Here is a 26110-nt window from a genome sequence, read left to right as displayed (position 1 = left end):
TGGTAGCTCAGTGGTAGAGCATCGAACGCGCCATTCGAAGGTCGCACGTTCGGATCCTGCCCACGGCAAGTTATCTTTTCACCCACTTTTCACTCTTAAAAAAAGGGTTGTAATACTTACTAAGTTTCACTTACTAAGTGCTTGTCACATATGTTACTACCCTCTTAGTAACTGGAGTTAGTAACAAGAGGCTTAGTAACCGCTACTAAGCAAGTATGTTAGTAACGGATACTACCATCTTAGTAACAGGTGCTACCCTCTTAGTAACAGAAGTTGCAGCATCTTAGTAACATATACTACCCTCTTAGTAACTGAAGCAAGCAGCGTGTTAGTAACAAGTACTACCCCCTTAGTAACTGAATCAAGCAGCATGTTAGTAACAGATACTACCCTCTTAGTAACAGAAGAAAGCAGTACCTTAGTAACAGATACTACCCTCTTAGTAACAGGTTCTACTATTTTAGTAACTACAGCAAGCAGTCTGTTAGTAACAAATACTACCTTCTTAGTAACTGCAGCAAGCAGCATGCTCGTAACAGATAGTACCCTCTTAGTAACTGAAGCAAGCAGTATCTTAGTAATAGATACTACCCTCTTAGTAACTGCAGCAAGAAGTCTGTTAGTAACAGATACTACCCTCTTAGTAACTGCAGCAAGCAGCATGTTAGTAACACATACTACCCTCTTAGTAACTGAAGCAAGCAGCCTCTTAGTAACAGATACTACCCTCTTAGTAAATAAAGCAAGCAGCATGTTTGTAACAAATACTACCCTCTTAGCAACCAGTTAGTAATTGGTCCTAACCACTTACTAAGTGCAAATCGTAACACGTCCCACACTACTTGATAAAAACATTACGAACTTAGAAACTTCAGTAACATACTAATCGCTAATCACTCTCCGACTGCTTTAGTTGCACGGTAAAGTGCAGGAAACCTCAGATAATGAGAGGATCCCAAATATAGGTGAAGTGCGGCTCTACAACTAGATTTCTTGTGCATGTTGTTGGTGAAAGGCTTTCTGCAGACATGACGAAAACCACAAGTTTCATCATCTAACATGCCATAAATACATAACTTTCAGCATTTGATACACACACTTCAATCTTTATTATATAAGCTCTGCTTATTGCACATTGCTGTCAGATCAGCTCTTGATCGACGAAATCGTCCTTAAAAGTAGTGGTGCTCTGGGCACACTTGGTAGTCCACAAAAGTACTCGAGGAGCGTTAAGGTGTTTTTGTTACTCTCCGAGTACATGATGTCCAGTACCCAATACAGTTCCATGATAGCCGTCATGCCGGCTATAACATCGACGACATGAATGTTGAATGCCTCAAACACTACGGTCATTTCTTCGGCCTCTCTGATACTTGTTCCCTCAAAACAAAGAGCAGGGTAGATGTCCTGTAAAGTTAAACATTAGTATTAGCCATTAGCAGAATCAAAATGCTAAAAAATGGAAAAGAGCAAATTTTTTTCAAATGGTGACAACGAATAATAAAAGAAACAACACAAATGAGAGTTGACTCGTGACTCAAATTTCATTGCACATGAAACGTATATATTGTCACAGAGTCATGATCCGGACGAAGCAAGCAGTCGGGCTGCCGAAGATTAAATCTTTATTTCGCTGAACTTGTGGCCGCGAAAGGAAAAGACACTTTGCAAATAATGTACAGCCGCAGTCACGTCTGCGTATAGTGCACGAGCAGCCGGCGTTGCTCTGTGGCAAGACACCTTGCGGCCGTTGTAGGTTGTGACGCCGCGTGCACAGGAGCATGCGCGGCCTTACAAACGTGCAGGCCTGCTCTGCACGGGTGACAACGTTGGCAGGTGTGCTTGTTTAACCAAAAATCCGCGCTCGCTCAAGGCACTTTGGTCATATCTATTGCATAAGAAGAGGCGCGTTTCGACTGATAACACACGCTGCAAAACAACGCACTCTTTGTGATCGTTTTGATTCTGTGGCCGTCTAGACTTTTTTTTTTCCGCAGCTGTTGGCATCATCATATCTACATATAATCGCATGCCTCAAAAAAGCCACAAAGCTTGCATCATTGGTGCAGGCTCGCTATATCCATCAAAATGCCCTTTGTTTTATGAAATAGATGTGACGAAAGTGCCCTGAGGGATCGCGAATCTTTGGCTAAACAGGTACACTTTCCACCATTCTCACCTGTGCAAAACAGGCCCGCATGTCTGTAAAGCTGTGCATGCTCCTGTGCACGCGACATCACAACCCGCAATGACCACACAAGGTGTCGTGCCGCAAAGCAAGGCCGGCTGCTCACGCGCTATACGCAGACGTGGCCCATCTGTACATTGCACTGTTAGTGGCGAACAAAGCGATGTCCATTGGTCCTCTGACAGGTGGTAAAGCGTGCTTGTTTTTATACATGTGCGATCAAAGATTCCAGCATTATCAATGGTGGCCGCGTAATCACTCAACGAAGCAAGACTACAGTCGACGTCGGATTTCCCGGACGCCCAAAATTCCGGACATGCCCGATTTCCCGGACTCATCTGCGGCACCGTCAAGTTCCCCATAGAGTCAATGTATTAAAAAGTCCGAAATTCCGGACGCTTATAGCCTTTGGCATCCAATTTCCCGTACTTTTTACTGTTAACCGCCGACCGAAAGTTACCATTGACGCCGCCATTTTGTTTGTTTTTATATCCTCGAACCCGCCATACTCGCACCGTTGCCAACTCCCGCACCGCGCCGCGGCTGCCGTAACCTCGAAACCGCATGTGTCAATCTATTGCTAGCCGCGGCTTAGCCAAGCCAAACCTCGCTGAGTTCGTTCACGTGTTGTTTTGTCAGCTCTGCAGTCGTGCCTGCGGTTGATCGTTTGCTGCTGCGCGCTATCTTCAGTGATCACGTTTCCCGACCTCCAGCATCCATCGAGTTCCTAGCCGTTTCGTGCTGCACTTTTCGTCTAGCGGATTCACCATTTACAGCGATGGCACCAACTGCTCCTTCGTCCTGCGCCCTGCCGGCGTGTCGATTCCAGCTGGGATAACCTTTGAGGGCTTCGCCGACGCTGACAAAGACCTTGAGCTATGTGCGGACTTAACCGATCACGAAATCATTCGTCAAGTTACGGAGGATTCCGACGACTCTGACACCGTGAACGAAGAGCCATCACCTACCCAGCCAACGAGCTCGGAGTTGACGTGAGCACTGATGACACTATCATCAATGTACAGCAGCAACATGACGTTGACTGAAATTGAGGCAGACATGATCGCGGGCAAGAGGAACGTCGTGCAAAAGAAAATAGGCGACTACTTCGCGCCCAAGTGCTGACCTATGAGGTAGCGCAGGCCACGTCAGATTTTTTTTATAAATAAACGGCTATTTTCAGAGCCACCTAAACGATGTATTGGCTGAATTGCAATGGAAATCTTGTACTCCGGTCATTACCCTCTCAGTCAGCGAAAAATACCTACAAGAAAAGGTGCATTTTCACGTGCATTCGTTTTTGCGGACGTTTTCGTGGTCCCTTGAGGGTCCGGGAAATCGGACGTCGACTGTATTGGCGTCCGGCGCGCAATCATAACGGAATCATCTAACACAATCGTGAGGCTTCCAACACACCACGCCGTGGTCTGAGTGGAGTCTTGTAAACAAACATTGCGGGTGAGACCCGAATACATCAAGATAATATGCATTGCAATATACTAAGAGAAAATTTATCAACGGAAACGCTAAAGCACGACATGACCTTCTGGCATAAGCACACGTGCTCATCTAGAAATGACAATTCCCTCTGCGACAAACAGATGCAGAAGAAATGCTCATTTCTAAAGAAGCAGGCATGGTCATTCCAAAAGGTCATGTCACGCTTTAGTGTTTATTATAATAGGGTTTTCCTTAACATATAAACTTTTAGGGTGCAATGAAATTTATGTCAAAAGTTTTTATTTTTCACTTTACCATTGTTTCTGTGCAAAAAAATTGTGCCGTTTCCTTTTCAATATGCTTTACTTTACTAAATGAAACGTAAAGTTACTTACAGGGCCCCTCAGAAATTTCGGCTTCTCTTTCAGCAGCAGTGGGAGGAGTTCTATTAAGGCAACTGCAAATCGATCTGGAAAAGGATTGTTATTGCAATATCACAGCAATAATATCACAATCACACAGCAATATCACAACAGTAATACAAAGAGAACCTAGAATGACTGAACATACTTTACATACTTACATTTACGGCTATTGCCTTCCAGTTTTTCAAGCTCCTTCTCGAGCTCCTTCACCAGGTCCTTTGTTGAATGGCGAGTTTTCAGTAGCTCCAGAATCCTGGGTCCAAAGTTGTTGAAAAATTCCAACAGCTTTTTTTCCATCTGGATGCTTGTTATTGCTGTAAATTCTTCATGAAGCTATAATCATAGAAGTATATTTAAATTAATTTGCAATTACAAATCTGGGCAACAAGTTTCCAGCTAACATATAAATGAAATGAAGGTCAAAAAGACACTTGGCAGTCAATTCGTCGTAGAGAAAACAAAAACACACATGGGTGTATCTAGATATTTACAGAGCAGGTCCCAATTTTTTTTGGCTGAACACATTAAAAAATTTTTATATCGCGAAGTGGCTTATTTTATCAAAAACAAGTTTATTTGCTTCTGCAGGTGTAGTTGTTGTCAGAATGATACTAACCTAAAAAAAAATGATTCAAATGCAGTTTATGGCATCATTTCAGTGCTTACGTCAGAGTGAATGCGAATGGACAATGCCCAATATACCTTGATGCATTTTCAGATTTGTCTGAATTTGAGCACGAAAAAAAAAATTGACTCAAATATTGACTCCACTGCAGGCCTTTGTCCTGCAGTGGACGTAATCAGGCTGATGATGATGATTCAAATTATCAACACTATGTGCCATCTGCTACCCAAAATTATTTTTTTTTTGGCAACATCATAAGACATTCTCGAAAATTTCTGTTGTAGCTGACAGCCATCATGAGTAAAAAAAGAAAAATAAATGCAAAAGCAAATATATAAAACTAAGCAGACAAAGTTGTCTCAATGCACAAGTCATTTACTGCAATCTGTTTTGCTATTGCTATTGTGGAATGGTGGCATAAACATGTTATTATTTTACATGTCGGCCAGTGTTTGCCCACTGAAATGAAATCAATTAAAAATGCTTTGTCAAACAAACAAAAAATAAATAAAAAAGCCAGGAGTTAGTGTCAAGTGCTTTCATAACACTGGTAGCGGCTTAGGCTTGTTGGATATTCATGACAGTAGAATACTAGCGCGAGAACACATGGACAGAAGAAGAGTGAACGGCACACTGCACTTGTTACAACATAGTTTATTGCTGCAGCCGTAACATACACCTAATTAAAAAAACACGAAGGTGTGTAACATAATTTTAATTATATACTTGAGGAGTTGCACCTACATGTATTTAAGCGCATGTTACAGCTGCAGCAATAAACTATGTTGCGAGAAGTGCAGTGTGTCGTCCACTCTTTTCTCCATGTGTTTTCGTGCTAGTATTCTACTGCTTTCATAAGCCTGGTAGTCAAGGATTTGGGACTGTATAATGATCGTATCGAACCATCCACGGGACGCTTTTTGGTAAACTTTGTTAGAGTGTGAACATACTTAAATTTTAAAACAGATTTGGAGCCAGTGGTCTGGGAAGCAGAAATATGCTCGAAATAGCTAAGCAGACAGCCTCTTGCTTCCCTGCATGCATTTAACATAAAAATGAGGCTTTAAGTCAGTAAAGAATGAATGAATAATTCCTTAAAAACTTGACCATAGCACTGTTGTGCAAGCAATGCCTGCTTCAATGTAGTACAGCTAAAGACCCACTAACCTGTTCACAAGCTACTTTTGAAAACCTATTCAAGTTTCAAAAAGACAGCTGGTAAATATCGTAAGTGAAAGCATGCAATGCAGATGCTGCATTCACATGATACTGACCATCTCAACATTTCCTAAAGCGGGATACTTTTCAAGTATCTCAGCTGTTGTAGGCACTGTATCTTTCATCCACGACCTCCTAGAAGAGCGTGTCTGCTTCATCGATTCGCTCAATTTCTGGAGGTCCGGAGCACGCTTCGACATCTCTTTGGACATGAATTCCAAGTGTCCCACTAAAACACCTTCATCGTGGTCATCATATGGGATGCTTGTTGTCTAACAGGGTAAAAAAAAAAAGTAGAACGAACACTTGTATAAGGCAACCATAGTCTTCCTGGAATTAAGGCAACATGCTGCTACCTAGTTATGTCATTAACCCCCCCCCCACATTTTTTATTTTTTTTAAAATGGGGCTTGTTGAAGCAGAAAAAGACAGCTCATGCGGAGTGCCGTTTTAGTGCCAAAACATTCCACTTACTCAAGCGATGATGAAGCCGTAGACTGTTATTAGCGAGCTAAGCCCCATGCAAATGTTACTTGTAAAACATTGAAATGAACTTAAAAACAGAAATTGCTACCACGCGGCGTTGCCGTTTAGTTTGTGCAGCAATGGCACTATCTTGAGGTTTCCGTTTTCCATAGACCTCCTTGGCTTCCTGCACAGCAGGCAGAGTACTGAGAGTTCTTCGCATGTACCCGAATTTATACTGGATGGATACTTTCCAAGAGTCCTGCAAATAAGCATATTGGACTTTGGAAGACTATTTACATAGAGATTACGTAGTGGTCTCATTGAAGTTCATGCTACATAAACAAATATTTGAGATAAAAAGAAACATGATGTTAGGTGCAACACATTAAAGGGACACAAAAGAGAAACAATGAATTTGTTAAGATTGATAAATTGTGCTCAGAGTTCTATAGCGTAATTTATTTCACCATCATAGGTGTATTGATAGAGGAGAAAATTGAGTTCAAAATTTCATTTTTAAATTTTGTGTGCACGTGATCTAAAATATTTCAAAGCGTATTGTATTTTGATAGTGCCATTTTTTGGGCTTGCTGGTAAATAGAACTTGACGACATATTGAGCGCTAAGAGACAGGGACATGAGGGAGTGGACAACACAATGCGCTAGCTTCAACAATTTTTATTTTCAGGAAACGCCAAGCTATATATCCGTGCACAGTGGTGCCACCAGTCTATCCACTAGCCACTTTCCCGATCTAACAGGTCAACTGACGGTGCACTTACGCACGTGTCACCTTTGCGAAAGATAGCATCAGCTTCAATTATCTCTCGCACGTCTGTATCTTCATGCTTCGCCACAGCAGGCCTGCTGTCAGGTGCTCCTAGAACTATCGCAAACATTCGCAAGCATGATACATTCGCAAGCAGAAACATTCGCAAGCAGAACTATCGCAAGCATGATATCTCGTTAAAGAGCCCTGAGCCTAATTTAGGCATGTGTCAAGTTATAAAAAAAACTTTTAAGCATCTGCAGGATCCTTCATCCGATGCAAATGAAGCTGCAATCTGCAACCACAACAATAGAGTGTTCTTCACACTTAAAAGTGGGAAGAACACTACGGTTCATAAAAATATATGTTGCTATATCAAGGACACATAATTTTGCACCAACCTATGGCACTGGTCAAACATCATCACTTTTATAGGATTGTGTGTGTTCATAAGTGCAACTTATCTGGTATATTCAAGCAACAAATATCTTTTTCTTTTCCCACATTTAATTAAATGTGTAGGTAACAAAGTATCACACACATGAGTGTTAATTACCCCTTATGTAATCAGACAATGCGGGCCATCAATGGAAGCCGTACGAGGTTAAACACACTCCAGTAGGGCTCGCATTTCTCACTGACCAAGGCTAATACTCAATATAAAACATTACAGTAAGCACAGACAACAATGCAACGATGATTATGCGATTATGTAGTCTAGATGTTCCGCTGCAGAACTTGAGCCAACGTATGTTTTACTTACTGCTAGACGCATTTCTTCGATGACAGAACACGTGCAAGAACCAGTAGTACACTTCACAAATATTTAACTTTCTTAAAACAAAAAGTAATTTGATAAAACTGTCTCCACGAATAGATAATTGATGTTGCTAGTAAATATGCTATTTAGCATAATTTTACTAGAACAACCTCAGTGTAAAATTTACGACTAAACTAGAGCAAAAATTACCTTTTATGCAACTTTGTCGCCAGCTTTGCAAGCCATTTGACAGTATATGTGTCTCAAACTATTTTTTGTGTGACAGTAAAAGTTTCTGACACTCAAACAATACAAAATATTGCATATCACTAAATGTAGTCTGTTTGTAAAAAAATCCCAAACATTAAAAATTGTGTCCATATTTAAGGTAACATAAAAACCCATGCAAACATAAAAGTTTGTTAAACCTATTTTTAGTAAAAAGCCTACCATCATTCTATAGGAAAAATTTTGTCCTAACTTAATTTGGAAAGACCAGATTTTTTCACTACGCGTGTTACAAGCTAAAGTTTCAAGCTTTCCGAAAAAACTTCATGTGTGGCTTGCTGCTCCCAGTCAGTCAGTGAAGAACTTTGTTTATTGATCCTGAGGACCTTTTTTCACCCAAAAATATTTCGGCGGGCCACTTCTTGCTTTATATGGATGGTCCATTGTTGATATCGCAGATGGTTGAGCGCCAAGGCTCGTACAAGTTGGCGTTGAATGACCCATACAATGACCCATACATTAGCTTACCGACTTACCCAACTCCAACGCACACAACATTTACATGAAAAAAAAAAAAATAGTGCAAACCCCGATTCTAATGTGCACTTGTGCTCCTTCACCCCCCCTCCGCCCTCAGATAAAAGGACTTGTTACTTGCTTGTGCTACATTCTATGTTTAGCCTTGTAGCTCTCAAATGTTTGTTTTCGTTCTTTATTCCTAGTTTTCCCATTCACATACATTTTGCTTTTTTTTTTTATTGCCATGAAAGCAGATGTTGGTGCACAAATGAGGCACCAGCTACTCCTTAGTTCTAGAAGTGACAAAACATGCCACAAGCCAGGTTCGAAAATTGCACGTAAAATAGTGCATTCCGCGTGACACCAGATTGTTACTAATTAGCATGCAGCACACACAATATACAATTTTAATATCACCGTGCCGGTCCGATATGATGTCTCGAGAATGCAAAGAATATAGTTATTCAAACAATCTTATATGTTTCACCGTTTTCTTTTCCAGTCCCTTTTTCTTTCCAACTGATAGCATTATCATAATCTGCCAAACATTTTCTGTGGATATTGCGATATGTCCAAATCGTAAAAAATTTCACTTACCCAACCAGTACCAATTGTGTCTCTAAGGACAGGGTATTCAACAACGAGTGCCTTTGAAGCAGCCTCATAGAGCCGCCTTCCTGGGTATCTATGAAAGCAACAAATGTTCAGCCGGTATTCAATAATATACAGGAGAGTACGGAGGCACTTACACAGTGAAGTTCATCAAATGGTGGCTTAACCAAGACACAATCCTTGATTTTGTCCGACTCGAAACTTTTCCGAGTTCTGTATTGCCAATGGCAACTTTTAGGTCTAAGGGAAGGGGTGGCAGTCTATAATCACTTCCGTGAAAAGGTTGAGTAGTTGATGGCTCCAACTCGGGAGAAACCACAAGCAGTTCATTTGTGCTGAAAACAGGATAAAAATCAGCAGGCTTTCAGTTTGGTGCAACAATTCGAAGTTGAGCTACTCACCTGCAAGCATGAGGCATGGCCTCATCAGTGATTATTCTAATTTTGCTCCCATCACAAAAGACATGGTTCCCTGGAGGGTCGACATAAGCTTCAAATTGTGCATTGTAAACCTGAAAGAAATTTAATGCTTATACAAACACAATTACCGTGGGCAACAAATAATAAAACTTTCAGCTGTCAGTATTATTTCAAAGACATTACTATGCTAGCCACACAGGTGCAATTTGTATGCATGAAGTGAACAAGTGGCAAACTGTTCTTGTTCATTCTTTCCATGTCCCTGTCATGTTTATTTACACATACCAGTTTTACTTTCAAGTGGCAAAAGACAGGCTAGTTGGCGCGTGTACGAGATAAATTAACAGCGCAACCACAGGACGAAGAAAGAAAACATGAGGATAGACGCTGAATATCAACTGTATCAGATAAATTAACAGCGCAAACACAGGACGAAGAAAAAAAAAAAAAACATGAGGATAGGCGCTGAATGTCAACTGAATAGCAAATCCCACATACATCTTGCTGCATGAACATCGAGTGAAGCTTTGGGCTAGTTGGTTTTGCATAAAAAAGTCCATATCGCGCTGTATGTAATTCATTATGAACATCGAATTTTATAGACGATGCATGTGGCAGACTTTGTGTGTTTTTGGAACAAGCAGCACATCCTCTTCTCTTTTTGTTCACTAGGCAACACGTACCACCTGTTTCGTGGGCACTGAGAGCACATGTGAGCAGTAGCACGTCTGCCAGCCTCCTTGATTCGACACTACACCCTATGGATGTCGGGACTGACTGCAGCTTGTCAGATGAACTTCAGTACGACATGAGCAGATGATGCAGAAAACCAGCAGTAGTCAGTCTCGAAAAGCAGGGCTGCGTCTTGTGTGTGCGAGTGTGGTATAATGAATTTTGAATGATGGACAGTTCGATACTTTTTTTCTTCTTCAAATAAGTGAACTCAAAGAGCAACAGGCTCTGCTATGAATGAGGCTTTCAGGAACGACAAGTGCAATGTTTGTGAAGAGGAGACAGAGAAACATTGAAAGATGAAGAAATGCGAGGGGCGCACGAGGAGGCCAGCATGGAAGGCTGGAGTTTCATTGCTTGTTTCCAGTTGCTTGATTTCCATCTGTGCTTTTTATACAGCTGGCAGTGCCTATAATGTGCCAAAAACACATGTATTGACTCAGGCTCGGCACCAGTTCTCGGTGACTTTCTGGAGAATCGGTTGGTTTATAAGTGGTTCACATGTTCGGAATGTGGTCGATCTTCTAGCGATATTTACGTCTACAATGGGGAAGCATTAAGAAGCACAAAGCATCATCAGAACATTCGAAATCGCTCGGAATTTGTTCACACTAACAAATGATCTTTTGTCAAAAAGTAGCATAAGATTTCTTGACCTTGTTATGCACTTCTTCACCAGCTGTGTTAGCTAGGAGTATTCACCCTCTCATAGAGCTTGTTGCCCTTTTGAGAGCAAAAGGAGCTAGTGAACCATCTGCCATGTGGAATGCAGTATTTCGTTCCTGCACACACAGGGTGTGGCCCAGCTTTCCAAGCTAAATTGAGACTAATTACTGCTGGTTTTGCATGTCATCTGCTCGTGTCGCTGCTTGAAGTTCTACTGATGGTGGTGCATGAGCATGATGCAGAATTAGTAATACTACTGTCATTCCTTCTTTCCATAGTGTGTCGCATCAAATAAAAATGACAGCTGGACACACTAGTGCTCACATGGTGTTTTTCAGCACCCTTGAAGCTGGTTATACATCACTTCCTGAACAAAAGGTAAGAGGCAGTGCCACTTGTTTCAAGAAAAAGACCATGTGTGCTACAGGCAGCATCTAAGAAATTCAATGCTGATGCGGCAAGATCACGGTGCAAGAATATTCTAGGTGAGTGAACGCCGGGACTATTCGCTGCCTGATAATGTTCTGGTTCGCAAGAGGCCCGAGAGATGGCGCTACAAATTTTGCCCCGGCTTCTCTCCCCCCCCCCCCATCTGGGTGTAGGAAAACCCCGTGACGTAAGAAAGTAACGGCGCTCATTTATTGTCGCCACAACAACTTCGCGCCGCCATCAACCCCGTTCCCTTATCACCCCCCTTTTCAGTGGTGCCGCTCTATGGGTGTCGCGTGGTTGATATCGTGCGATAGGCCAGTTTTCTCAGATTGGGACCCACCGCCCACGTGCTGGATGTGCTTTGCGGATTTTGCCAACAGCCCGCCATGGTCCTCAGTCTGTCGAGCCATCTATCGGCATGCCGCAAACGAGAACATAATCGGTACCTCCCCGCCAAGCGCTCGCTTCGCAACGTTCGTTCACCTGAAGTATTCTTGCACCGTGGGCAAAATGTATGTGGGACAGGCTGAGTGGTGAATGAATAGGTGGCTTCGAGAAGATGCAAATTAATTAAACACTTGTGTCGGGAGCAGCAATTTTGCCATACGTTGTCAGCACTCGTCCTCATGTTTTCTTTTCTTCGTCTTATGATTTTACTGCCAATAACTACTTTGATGCAAGCATGGCTGATACTCTGCAGGATCATTTCTTGTGAGCAGCCTATTATATTCAATGAAATTTCAGTTTATTTTATGCTTTGCATTCTCTAGTGTTGCAAGGTATTCATCATAACATTTCGCAGTAACAGTAACATTTTGGCATTTTTCACTGTGCCAAAAGTGACCCTTTCTCCAATGTAACATAGATAACATAGTAGCAAAAAGGCTGGCATTATTTCTTGTCGTTACAGCTGCATTACAAAACGGAAAAGGGACGTCATTTTAGTGGAAGTAAATACAGCCAGGGGCTTAGCACTTTATTAAGTGCACAGTAACAGTGTGGCCACAGCAGCTAATACAGAAGCTACAACTACACCCTACATTCATGCTTCCCATTATCACGTTTCTTGGTGGCATTGGTTCATCCAAATCCCTTTAGCCATTTGTGCACTGACAAGGCCAGCATACCACAACCTACTATCCCTGACTGAACTGTTGGAGTGGCTTCTGGTGCTCACACAAATGAAACACTTAGGTTCTATTCAAATAAAGGCATCCGATTTTTTTCATTTGGTTTACGTCACCACTTCCTTCGAATTGACACATCACACGTGACACACTATGTATTTTACCTTGGTGTTTATCTTTACGCACATAAGGCCAGTGCTAATTACTTGCGTGAACGAGCACCGGTGCTGAAACACGACCGCCACATTTATGCTTTCATTAAGTGCTTAACAAAGGTACACTATATACGACAAAAATATTGCAGCTCCTCAAGTAAAAAAAAAAAGACTGCCTCCCAAGTTGGGACACACTTTCCTTCTTTGTTCTCCTATTCGCGCGCTATTGCAGATGGGTCCCCTGGGTTACTCAGCAATGCCATGTATTGTTCTCCTATTCGCGCGCTATTGCAGATGGGTCCCCTGGGTTACTCAGCAATGCCATGTATGAGCAATGTATGAGCGAAGAAAACAAAAGGCACTTCCAGAACGTACCTCTATTCTGCCGGTTGACGCGACATCTCCAAAATCTGTAGCCTTCACGGCAGCCAAGACATCTTCCATGGTGTGTCCGTTAATGGAGATAATCTTCTTGCGCTCCTTCCATGACACCAAGCATTGAATCGGTGTCGACATTTTCACGGCAGCAAAAAGAAAAAAGCACACAAACGGAGAAGCAGTCCTACGGCAAGTTCAGCAAGGCGCGAAAGAGGCGAACGGCTTACGTGCTTGTCTTGGCTTGTACTACAGTGGCACACAGCGATGGAGAAATAAACACCTCGTTCTTTTACCTCTTTACTCTAGTTCTAGAAAGGCTTCAGAGGTAGTAGTGCGCGCTACCTGCAGTTTTTTTTTATTTGATAATAAAAAGATATTTCTGACGTTGAAGAGTTTAGTTACGCCAACTGCATGTGCCTTTAAAAGAAATGAAGGCAGCGCAACATAAAATTAGCACATATTTTTTAGTAATTCCTTAGTAGAGCCGATCTCCTTCATCATCGTATTTGTCTTGGAATGTTGCTGTTGCTGTGATGGTATGCTCAAGCTAGTTGCCGTGGCTGACGTTTTATTGTGCTGTGCTCCTCTAGTTTCGGGCCCAGTGCGCGCAGATTGTTCTGCGGGAATGAATCGCCGTAGTTTGTGTGAGTGAAACAAATTCACGCCATGCATACGTGCCCACGGTGCCCGTTTTCGTCGGCAAAGTTTTGCAAGGTCATATGGCACATCAGAGATCATCGCCACGATGCGGATTTTTCTGTCATGTGTGGTGTGCAAGGGTGTGCAAAGACATATCACGAGTTCGAATCGTACCGGAGACACATTTACCGCTGCCATAGAAGCTACGTGGAGCTCGACGAGCCTCAACAGGGGAACGCTGCAGGAAGTGTTACACCGCGGCTGGATGCTACAACAGATGTCACTGCTTTCGACGACGCAGAATTGCCTTCTTCGAGCTCATTTGCCGAAGATACGAGCAACGGACAAGAAAGTACCTGCACTGTGACTGCACACGGTTCTTCTAGCTCTATTCACGACTTCACACTAAAAGTCAAGAAGCAGATGTGTTTACTTTTTTTTCGCGTAGCTGAAGTGCACAAGCTGCCGCACTCTATAACAGAGAGCATTTTTGCCGATTTCAAGGACACCTTTTTTGACATAATGAAGGCATTTGCTTCTCAAATACAACAAAACATCCCCTTAGATTCTGCTGGAGAAGATGTGCAAAAGTTGCTTGCTTGTGACTTTCTGGAAGATGTGTTCCAAAGTGCCAGCACGAAGTCACTCCGGGAAAATTTCGCAAAGGAACATCTTCCTTATGTCAAACCCGAGGAGCACATTCTTGCTGTTGGCGAGACATTTCAGTATGTGCCTATACCTCGTGTCCTCCAAAACCTGATGTTGTCCGAGACTTTTCGTGAACGTTTAGACCAAAGCTTCACAATTGGGCAGCCATCACCAGTTCTCCGAAGTTTTTTTGATGGTGTATTCTTCAAGGAAAAACTGTCGGCACTTCTGGAGAACGGGGCACAATACACTCTGTTTCTTGTTCTTTACAGCGATGAGCTCGAGATTGTGAACCCCTTGGGGTCAAAACGAGGCATTCATAAAGTAATTGTTGTGTACTTTAGTGTGCTCAACCTACATGCTCGTCACAGGTCACAGCTACGCTCCATACATGTAGCTCTTGTTGCGCCATACAGGCTTGTTGACAAGCATGGCATGAAGGCAATCTTGGAACCTGTTGTTTCAGACATTGTGAGATTGGAAGCAACCGGCTTTACAGTGCACATAAATTCAGCTACTGCTAAAGTCAGAGCAATTCTCGTTGCATTTAGTGGCGACAACCTTTCTATGAATAGGCTGGGTGGATTTACCTGTTGTTTTAACAGAGGGCGCCCGTGCAGGTTTTGCACTGCACCATATGCAACTTTTAGCTCTGTATTCCATGAAATGGATGTGCGAATTCGAAACAAGAGTTTGCATGAAACTCACATTGAAGGTGCTAGGGTGAACCAGCCACTAAGCACTGCACTTTATGGTGTGAAAGGTGAATCGCCCCTTTTAAACATTTGGTACTTTGATGCAACACTGCAGCTACCGCCGGACCTGATGCACGATGTGCTTGAGGGAAGCATACCTCACGTTTTAAAGCATGTTTTGCAAGGCCTCATCAGTACCAATGTTATTAGATATTCAGACCTAGATTGCATCACAGCATTCAGTTTTGGTGCACATGACAAGAAAAACAAACCACAAGCTGTCGAAAAACACTTTCTTACTTCGAAAACTCCATATAAGGGCACTGCATCGCAGAAGTGGTGCCTGTTTAGGTTTTTGTCCCTTATGATTGGAGACATTGTTCCGGAACTCAACGAGCACTGGGAAGTGTACTTGCTTTTCAAAAGGATTGTTGACCTCATATTTGCTGACAGCCTTCCACATGACCACCTTGCATGTCTGCAGGATGACATTCGTTACTTTTCATCTTCTTTTGAGATTCTGTACCCTGGCCACGTAATTCCGAAACTTCATTTCCTGGTGCATTATCCAAGACTAATCAATGAACTTGGCCCACTGAAGCAATACTGGTGTATGCGCTATGAGGCCAAACATCAGTATCTCAAATCCATTGCTGTGCGTAACCAAAATTTCAGGAATATTTGTAAGACAATTGCGGGGCGACACCAGTTATTACAGAGCTATGAACTCTGTAATTCAGAGTTTCACAACTCTATTCAGACAACTAAAGCCAGGCCTTTAAAAGAGAAAGATTTGCCCCCTTGCATGGCTGAAGTTTTCTCACCCGGCGTTCCTGTGTGGAAAGTTAATTCTGTGACTGTCGATCAGATAACGTACAAAGTCAAAGATGTGGTCATTCTGCAGAAAGCCATACTACCTAGTTTTGGACAGATCTCAGAGCTGTACATATATTGTGGAGATGTGTTTTGTCTTGTGAATGTGCTCGGGAATACAATGTTTGACAGACATCGTTGGTGCTATGTCGTCGAGAAAACATCAGAACAGAAACTTGTCAAACCGACAAACCTTGCATCATCACAGATTCTCGACCTCTACTTTGATTCTCGACTTGTGTTAAGGCCTGAAGTAATGCTGACTGGTTGAACTCGCAACACTCATCGTATGCAAGCTCAAAAGCTTGAGAAACTACATGCAATACATCGTCGTGCAGAACGTAGATACATACGGACAAAGTGCATGGATGATTAGAGGCTGGCTAGACGATTTGATATATATGTGGCGTTTAACGACCCAAAACCACCATATGATTATGAGAGACGCGGTAGTGGAGGACTCTAGAAATTTTGACCACCTGGGGTTCTTTAAGGTGCACGCAAATCTGAGCACACGGGCCTACAGCATTTTCGCCTCTATCGTAGGCTAACTAGATGCACTCAAAAGAAAATACGACGGCACATGAATAAACTGGCTTGGTGACGTTGGGCATCCTTCTGCGAGTCGTCGGATCCGTGAAAAGCCCCTATTTCTGATATGGAGAACTGTCCGGGCTCTTAGCACAACCTTTGGTCAGCGAGACCCATTCACATCTCTGGCACTTCACCTACAATGTAGATAGATTGACCTCGCAGAATCCTTCTGTCGAAGAATCGCCGTCAAGTCCAATTTCATGAAAACAAGAATAGCAATACTCGACAACCCGCTTCTCTCACGTGATCCCCGCATAGAATGCCCACTTTCTATGGATGAGGTAGAAGTGGCACTGGCACTGTGCAGACGTTCTTCAGCACCCGGACCTGACTGCATTGTGTACCCTTTGTAACCTTGGAGACGAATCTCGGAAGGCACTCTTATGCCTATACGATGACTCCTGGCAGACTGGTATGGTTTACCAAGCATGGAAGTCAAGTCGCCTCATTCCGCTTCTCAAAGCTGGTGAATCTCGTGGATATTGCCTCATACCGTCATATTGTGCTTATCAGTTGTGTGGGAACAACAGTGGAAAGAATTACTTTAACACAAATGAAGTGGTATTTAGAGCACTATGAAATTTATCTAGTATCCATGACTGGATTCAGGCACGGCCATTCATCAATTGACAATGTTGTTAATCTGGTGACATATGTTGAACACCAGAAAGCCTCTAAGAAACTGTGTGCTGCCCTGTTTCTAGACGTTAAGGGAGCTTAAGACAATGTCGCCCATGAAGCCATCCTTAGTGCTTTGGAAACAGTAGGTCTTGGTGGAAAGGTATATGTGTGGGTGTACAGCTACTTACAGCTGAGATCATTCTACGTGACGATGGTGAATGGCCCAACACCTGAGTATTGCAGTAGCCGAGGAGTCCCTCAAGGAGGAGTGCTAAGCCTTACACTTCGCAATATAACCCTCAGTGGACTAGTCGAGCACCTACCAACCACTGAAGAATTTTCTATCTACGCTGACTTCATCAGGTGTGACAAGGCTACAGCTTCGAGACTGCCTTCAGAAAACTGCCACAACGACGTCATGCTACGTTCGTAAACAAGGTCTCGAGGTGTCCTGCGGAAAATGTGCAGTGGTAGCATTCACGCGGAAACCGATGCCTGCTTACAGCATCTCGATTAACGGAGAACACATATCGTTCAGCAGAAGCCACAGATTCTTAGGAGTCATAATAGACAGAAACCTGTTGTGGACTCCGAACGCGAACTATGTGAAGAAGCAGTTGATCGCAACATTCACATGTTCAAATTCCTTGCAGAAGAGAAATGGGGAGTGCCCGTACCGTCCATGCTACAACTGTACAGGGTGCAGTTTATCGGATTCTTATGGTAGAGTTTAATTACAATATCTAACACAGGCAAGACTAACCTGCATAAAATTCAGAGCATTCAAGCCCAAGCACTCAAGATATGCCTTGGATTACCCTGCAGTGTTTCAACAGCTGAAACCATTGTCATTGCCCGAGATCACTAAATCAAGACACATAATATTACCGAGACAACGCGTATGCACCACAGGCATTATACCAGGACCCCTTCCCACCACCCGGGGAGCCTCGCTGCTGAAAGGCCCCGCACGACATACGGTGCCACTGTCTGCAAGCAATGCTCATCATTTACTGAGGCGTATGCACCTGCATCAAAGCCACTGCTTCCTCCTTGGGGCTTGAGTCGGCCACGAGTTTACTTAATGAGCCCAGGAATGCGGAGAAAATCTGACCTACCGACACATGCCCTAAAACAACTGAGTCTATTAGTACTGGACCAGACCTGCAGTAACCACGTGCACATCTACAGAGATGGCACGTCTACATCGTCTAGTTCATGTGGAGCAGTGGTTATACCATTACAAGAGGTAACTCTGCGTTTTAAGACTTCGCATGCGACGATGTTCACGGCGGCAGAACTCGAGGCTTTGCGCAGTGCACTAGAACTCGTCAATTTTGAAGAAAGACCAAGTAAATGGGCCGTGTTTTCTGACTCAAAACCAGCGTTACAGTGCGTGCCATCAGTTCACCGACGCGGATGCCACGGGCAGTTGACTTATCGAACCGTGAAACTTCAGCACCTCTTAATACAAAAAGGCCACGACATCGACTTTCAGTGGTTACCTGGGCATTGTGGCAGCAATGGAAATGATTCTGCAGATCATGCTGCTCACACATCAGATCAGGAAGTAAACAGTGTTTTGATTCCGCTTTCAAGAGCGGACGCTGCGAGGCAAATTCGCCAACTGGCTCGCAGTCTCACATTGACTGAGTGGAACACACCAAGCATACGACGTACCAGACTACATGAACATGACCCTTCACTACAACTCTGACCTGCACCCGGCCTACATCGACGTGACACTTCGCTTCTCTATCGTTTTTGACTGGGACTTGCTTTCACGAAAGCTTGTACCACGTTAATCGGAATGACTGATAGTGCAGCATGCGATGTTTGCAACACTGATGAAAATATTGAACACCTGCTGTTCTCGATTGACCTCAGAGAGACAAGTACTTGCCAACGCATTGCGGCGACTGAATGATCGGCCTCTTTCTGTGCAGGTGCTAATACAGCACCGTCCACATCCCTCGACAGCCCACAAGACAGTGAAAGCCCTCTTATGTTTTTTGAGGACTACGAGTTTGTGTGAATGCCTCTGACTTGCGGTAGAGTTCTACACGCCACAGTGAATTGACTGTCTGTCTTTTCCTTTTTCTTTTTCTTCTCTCTTTCTCATCTTTCTTGTCCCCTTCCCTAATTCCCCAGTGTAAGGTAGCTTACCTGATGTCTTTCTGGTTAACCTCCCTGCCTTCTACCTTTGGTTGCTTCCTTCCTTCCTCACTGTACGCAAAATGCTTGCAATGACAATAAACTTATTAATTTAAAATCATGTTTATTTGTTATATACTACCTACACATTACTTGCCACAGTTTGATACATATCCAACTGGAGGAAAAATTTAGGCAGAAGACATTTTGATATGAGTGCCAGGGTTTAATGTTGTACATTCATAATCAGTTCACCACGTTCATTATTTCTATCTATAAACATTTTGTAGTCCTCTCATAGAAAATTTCAAGAAGCATTATATCACATTGTGGACATGAACGTTTTCATAAAGTGTCATGCCAGCTACAACAAAACTAATGTAAAGTAAACTTGCTTTAAGTGAGGACTGCAATACTAGTCAACTGTTATTTCAGAACTTGAAGCAGAAATATAAGATGCACAGTGAATGCAGTTTCATAATTGCATACATGCCCAAGCTAAATTTAGCCAGAAAAAGTAACAAAAAATTGCATACAGACTATCACAATACAACCAAAATAATGCTTGTGGTTATTGCATGGAGAATATTGCGCTATTTCGTTGCTTCATTTAACACTGATTAATTAGGCAAGAATTATGTATCAGCTTTTGAGGCAATGAAGCTGGCCGAAAAAGTTTTAAATAAGATGTAGTTGATCGGTTTGTGAAACATCCCATTTGACTGTTTCTAACTTATTGTGCTTGAAGTATTGCTGTTCTCTGATTATTGCAGATGCCCGCGAAATAAGAAAAAAGTTTAAGTGGCGTGCCCGCTTACGCACCTTGAATACAGTGCTCCCTAATGTTCCGCGCGCAAACGACCCCTGTATTTGACCGAACGTTCTGCCACCGCGGCCGCTCTGCGACGATGGCTGTGGCTCTGCGACGACGCACCTGGTGGTTGCGAGAGCAAAAGTGATAACCGCTGCGCCTGCCTATCGCTGTTATGAGCCGCCGTGAACGAAGCATATAGCTTATACGTTAAAGGGCCATTAAGGATAACAACAATTTTATCTCATTAGTGAATTTCCAAAATCGGCGCGCTTGCCACGAGAAGACCCGCAAAAAGGAAGTGCGAAGAGAAAACACCTGAAGTTCCCGAACCAAACGCCTTGACGTGATAGAGTTTGATCGCGTCTACGAAGTCCTATGTAGTTCGTAATCAGTGAAAATGAAGTACATTCTCCACTGAGGGGGCCATCGGTATTACTTACCAAGTTTAAGAGAATATCGTTTATCATTCACGCGAAAGTACAAAATATATACGTGGACTTTGCGGCGCAAAATTTAAAAATGGAACAGTGATCAAAATTTTCTCTTTTAGTAGACTCTTAATAGTGAAATTACGACATTAAGGTTCTCAGAGAGCAACTTATCAATCGAAACGATTTCATTGTTTCACTTCGTGAAACACATCGTGGCGCGAAAGTGAACACGTCACAATTTTTTTTGTAATTCACGGGCTCCTCATTAAGCTCATTATGGTGAAACAACGCCTTACTAAACGAAGGACGAGAAAATGTGCACAGGGCGCAGTAGCGAGTTCAGCGCAGGCAGTGTTTGCAGCATAAACTCGCCTAGCAATGACGTATACACCACCATGCGTTCCCTAGCAAGGTGTTGGAGGAAAGAAAAGTGGATAAATGCAGAGAAGAAGAAGAAAAAAAAACTCATAGGGTCTCATGTGCTTTCACGTAAGACGAGTCGAAGACGAAAGCCATCATCTTGTTCATCTCCGTCGTCGTATTGATCCCTCCGAAAGCTTCTGCACCTAACGTGCATGGTTTTGCACATCATCCGTGATAGATCTACCTTTGACCAAGCTACAATGTCGTGTGATGACGTTATTTTGTAACGGGACGTGATAACGGCATAACGGCGTCACATATTTTGGCGATTTATGACGTAACATCAATAGTGACGTCATCACGACATAATTTCTCGCTTCACTTGTGCTTTGCCCGACGCCGCGGGACGCTGACGGTAACTTTTCAGTTCGATAAATCATCTAAGGCTATTTTGGCTCAAAAGAAAAAAAAAAACAAATTTCTGGGCATAGTGGGGTTCAAACCCAGGGGCCCATGGTCCGAAGAAGAGCGTCGTATCCAGAGGAACAAAGATAAACACGACAGCATAAAATTTCGGGTGACATGCAGTTAGACTCAAATATCAATTCCTCTAAAAATGTTGGCCGTATAAATTATATGCATTCAACCTATGATAAAAAAAAGTGAATATACGGGAAGGGTTTGAGAAGGTACGAGGGGATAAATGGCAAAATTTATTAAAATCTTTCACTCAGTGAGTGAATGCGTGTTTTTGCAGCACTGTGAAGGGTTATAAGCAAGGTAGCTTTTTGTTACTAACTCGAGTTAGTAACTAGGCGGTTTGGGTAGTAACAACACGCCTGTTGCTTTCAAGTTTGTAAAAGGTTAGTAACTGTCTCAGAGAGTTAGTAACAGTGGCTGTTACTAACATTTTCCTTCCAGTTACTAGGTTTTTACGAACTTTTTTTTAAGAGTTTTTTAAGGGTTGGTCAAACGCCACTGATGAAGCACCGCTTAATAACGAAGGAGACAGCAAGGCCAATACGACAGAACCCATACCGCGTAGCGCCGAAAGAGCGTGAAGCAATCCAGGGACAAGTGAAGAAAATGCTCGATGATGACGTCATCCAGCCGTCAAGAAGCCCTTGGGCATCGCCGGTAGTGCTGGTTAAAAAGAAAGACGGAAGCTTGCGATTTTGTGTCGACTACTGCAAGCTGATCCGTGTGAAAAAGAAAGACGTGTACCCATTACCGCAACAAGCATCGATGATTCACTCGACAGGCTGAGGTATGCACGCTACTTCTCGTCAATGCACCTCAAAAGTGGGTATTGGCAAATTGAGGTCGACGAGCGAGATAGATAAAAAATGGCTTTTGTAACGCCTGACAGGATATCTCAGTTTAGAGCCTTGTCCTTCGGGTTGTGCTCAGCCCCCGCAACATTTCAGGGACTAATGGATACAGTTCGCTCAGGCCTTACGTGGCAGACATGTCTGGTCTATCTGGACGACGTCATTGTTTTTTCAAAAACATTTGAGGAACACCTGAGCAGGCTGCTGTCGGTATTCAGGACATTAAGGTCTGCCGACCTGACACTGAAACCCGAGAAGTGTCATTTCGGTTTGAAGGAGCTCCAATTTTTTGGTCATGTGGTGAGCCATAAAGATGTTCGACCTGATCCCGATAAGATTGCGGCCGTCAGAAAATTTCCGGTGCCAACAGATTAGAAAGCAGTCATGCGTTTCCTTGGCCCACTGAAACCCGAGAAGTGTCATTTTGGTTTCAAGGAGCTCTAATTGTTTGGCCATGTGGTGAGCCATAAAGGTGTTCGACCTGATCCCGGTAAGATTGCGGCCGTCAAAAATTTCCGGGGCCAACAAATAAGAAAACAGTGAGGCGTTTCCTTGGCCTATGCGCATACTACCGAATGTTTATTGCCAATTTCTCACACACAGCCTCGCCGTTAACACGACTCACAAGGGAAGACGTTTCGTTCACATGGGGCGGCGATCAACAAGCGGTATTTGACGATCACTGACAACGCCTGCAGACACCGCCTGTGCTTGCTCACTTTGATGAGGATGCTCCTACTATGGTCAACACAGATGCTAGCAATGTGCGTTTAGGTGCTGTACTCGTCCAGTGGCAAGACTAAGACAAGCTTGTGATCGCATATGCTAGTAGGACGCTTTCTCGCGCAGTGTCCAACTGCTCCAAAACAAAAAAAGAGTGTCTTGCTGTTATATGGGTGGTTATGAAGTTTCGTTCATACCTCTAGGGTCGTTCCTTCCACGTAGTCAGCAACCATCCTTTTCTCTGCTACATGACCAACTTGAAAGAGCCGTCTGGTCAACCCGCACGGTGGAGCTTACGCCTTCAAGAGTTTGATATGACGGTCGTGTATAAGTCCGGATGACAGCACGTCGACTCCGATTGCTTATCAAGGTCACCAATAAAGCGCGACGATGACACAGAAAATGACAGCATGGCGTTTGTAGGAGTCGTCGACACCACTATGATTTCGCTCAAGCAGAAGGAATACAGCGAGTTGCTTCCCGTTATTGAATTTTTGAATGGCCGGACAACAACCGTCCCTAGACGATTGGCAAAGAGCTTGCCGTCATTCTGCTTACGTAGTGGTGTTCTCTATAAGAACTTTTCTCCCAGAGGAAGCACCCACCTAATTGTCGTTCTGACGTCAATCTGTGAGGAGATACTTAGTGCTTGCCACGATGAGCCAACGTCCGGTCATCTCGGATAAACACGCACATTGGCTAGAATCCAACAAAAATACTACTTGCCAACACTTTCAGCTATTGCGAAACATTACGTGCGCACGTACCTCGATTTCCAACGACAAAAATTGCCACCGTTAAAGCCAGCTGGACTATTACAACCAATTTGAGTGCCCACAGTACCTTTTGCCCAAATTGTAATGGATCTCCTCGGACCATATCCGACTTCCCATGGAGGCAACAAGTGGGTAATTGTCGCCACTGATTATCTTACGCGCTACGTGGAAACGAAGGCTTTGTCAAGTGGCACTACCGTTGAAACAGCACGATTCTTCATAGAACATGTCGTCCTGAGGCACGGTGCTCTTACAATCATAATAACGATTCGAGGTACCGCTTTCAGGGCCGCGCTCCTGAAGACAGTGCTTGAGCTCAGTGAAACAGCGCATCGGAAAACCACTTTCTATCGTTCATAAACAAACGGCTTAACAGAACGCCTCAACAAGATTATTGCCGACATGTTGAGTATGTAAAATGACGTCGATGACAAGAACTGGGATGACAGTCTACCGTACATCATGTTCTCCTATGATACAGTGCAGCAAGAAACTACACAAAGAACGCCGTTCCGTCTCCTTCATAGCCTTGAAGTGACGACGATGCTTGACGCCATGTTACTGCACGACTGCAATGACATCGATTTGGACACTGCATTTTTACCCAACGAGCAGAAGATGCGAGGCAGCTTGCACTCGTCCGAATCACCCAGCAGCAAAATTAAGACGCCCAACGTTACAATCTGCGACACCGACATGTCGTCTACCGGCCCGATGAGAAAGTCTGGGTATGGAGTCCGAGCCGCTGCCTGGGACTGTCTGAACAATTGCTGAAGGGGTATTTTAGCCCCTACACAGTTTTACAACGCCTGAGGGACGTTAATTACATGGTCGTTCTTGACAGCCCCTTGACACCTCACCGGCAAAAACCAGAAATCATGCACATTGTGCGAATGAAGCCCTATTTTTGGACCGATTTCTAGACCAATCTCATTAATAATGTGTAAAAACCCGGATAACAAGCCCTTATGTATACACTTCTTTCCTTAATTCATTTACGAGGGTCTCGTACTGGCAGACTTAGTGCCTTTAGGTTGTATACGAGGGACTATTAGTCAGCTGCCCACTCGTAACAAGTTCACGTGCTACGTTACGCCAAACAGGCTCAAAGGAGTGTGCAACGCTCGCCGTCATGGCTACTGGTGGCGCTGACTGACACTCCCATGTTTAAATTCACATATAAACCCTATAAAGTGGCTGGGGGGATAGCTGTCGTGGTAGCTCAGTGGTAGAGCATCGAACGCGCCATTCGAAGGTCGCACGTTCGGATCCTGCCCACGGCAAGTTATCTTTTCACCCACTTTTCTTCATGTCTACGTTACAATGTGGTCTAATATCTTCCCTTATACTTTCCTTGGCATCATTGTCTGTTAGATCTCATTAATATTTTGTAAAAACACGGATAACGCGCCCTTAGGTATACACTTCTATCACTATATATATATATATATATATATATATATATATATATATATATATATATATATATCTTACAAGGAAACGTATATTTGCAGACATTTACGACGTTTACAAGCGACGACAATGCCTGGCACACTGGTGGGCTGGGACCAGTCTCTATCCACTTCGTAGTCTTTTCTTCCAGGCAGAGACCTTCTACCCCTTTATGCCCCAATCCCGCCTTGTGGTGCTACCCCACGGCGTTAAAGTGCCGACCCGGCGCTTGTCACGAAAGGGGAGTGTTGGGTGACACATAAGGTTTCAGTCTTACGACGTGCACAACAGTAGCTGGTGGTGGCATTGAGTGCGCTTCATCGACGACTCGCTGTATCTCGTAGGTGAGATTGGTGATTTTGCGTAGGTCTTTATATGGTCCGTCATAGCGAAATAAAAGCTTTTCTGAGAGGCCGATGTGACGACATGGGGTCCACAAGAGTACTAGAGAACCTGGTGCATACGAAACTTCCTGGTGGTGATGATCGTATTCATCTTTTTCAGAGACTTGAGAAAGTATGAGTCGTTCTCGGGCATACTGTCGTGCTGCGTCGGCTCGCTCTATGGCATCGCGGACGTATGTGATAGGGGAGCTTGAACCAGCGGGAAGGAGTTTATCAAGAGGCAGAGAGGGTTCACGTTCATAAAGAAGTTAGAACGGATAATAGCCTGCGGTGTCATGTCTGGAGGAGTTGTAAGCGAAGGTGACGTAGGGTAACGTTGCGTCCTAGTTGCGGTAATCTGGAGAAACATACATTGACAACATGTCGGTGATAGTGCGATTGAGGCGCTCTGTAAGTCCATTAGTTTGTGGATGGTATGCCGTTGTGAACTT

General features: G+C 43.6%; 2 protein-coding genes across 2 annotated transcripts in view; one reads left to right on the top strand and one right to left on the bottom strand.

Moving 5' to 3' along the window:
• LOC142803193 (uncharacterized) overlaps positions 1-26110 on the top strand; it is a 162019-nt gene that overhangs the window by 97324 nt on the left and 38585 nt on the right. The window lies entirely within an intron of this gene.
• On the bottom strand, positions 1086-21940 carry LOC142804220 (uncharacterized). The gene is made up of 8 exons (XM_075890915.1): positions 13159-21940; positions 9654-9763; positions 9390-9587; positions 9238-9325; positions 5953-6168; positions 4212-4386; positions 4024-4097; positions 1086-1407 (listed from the first exon to the last, which is right to left on the bottom strand). Exons 1-8 carry the CDS (start codon positions 13297-13299, stop codon positions 1147-1149), a joined length of 1263 nt encoding a protein of 420 aa, XP_075747030.1. The 5' UTR covers positions 13300-21940; the 3' UTR covers positions 1086-1146.

The sequence above is a fragment of the Rhipicephalus microplus genome, chromosome 3 (assembly GCF_043290135.1).
Source record: "Rhipicephalus microplus isolate Deutch F79 chromosome 3, USDA_Rmic, whole genome shotgun sequence".
Taxonomy (NCBI): Eukaryota; Metazoa; Arthropoda; class Arachnida; order Ixodida; family Ixodidae; genus Rhipicephalus; species Rhipicephalus microplus.
Note: the sequence above shows the minus strand (reverse complement) of the source record. Positions and strands in the feature narration are given on the sequence as shown.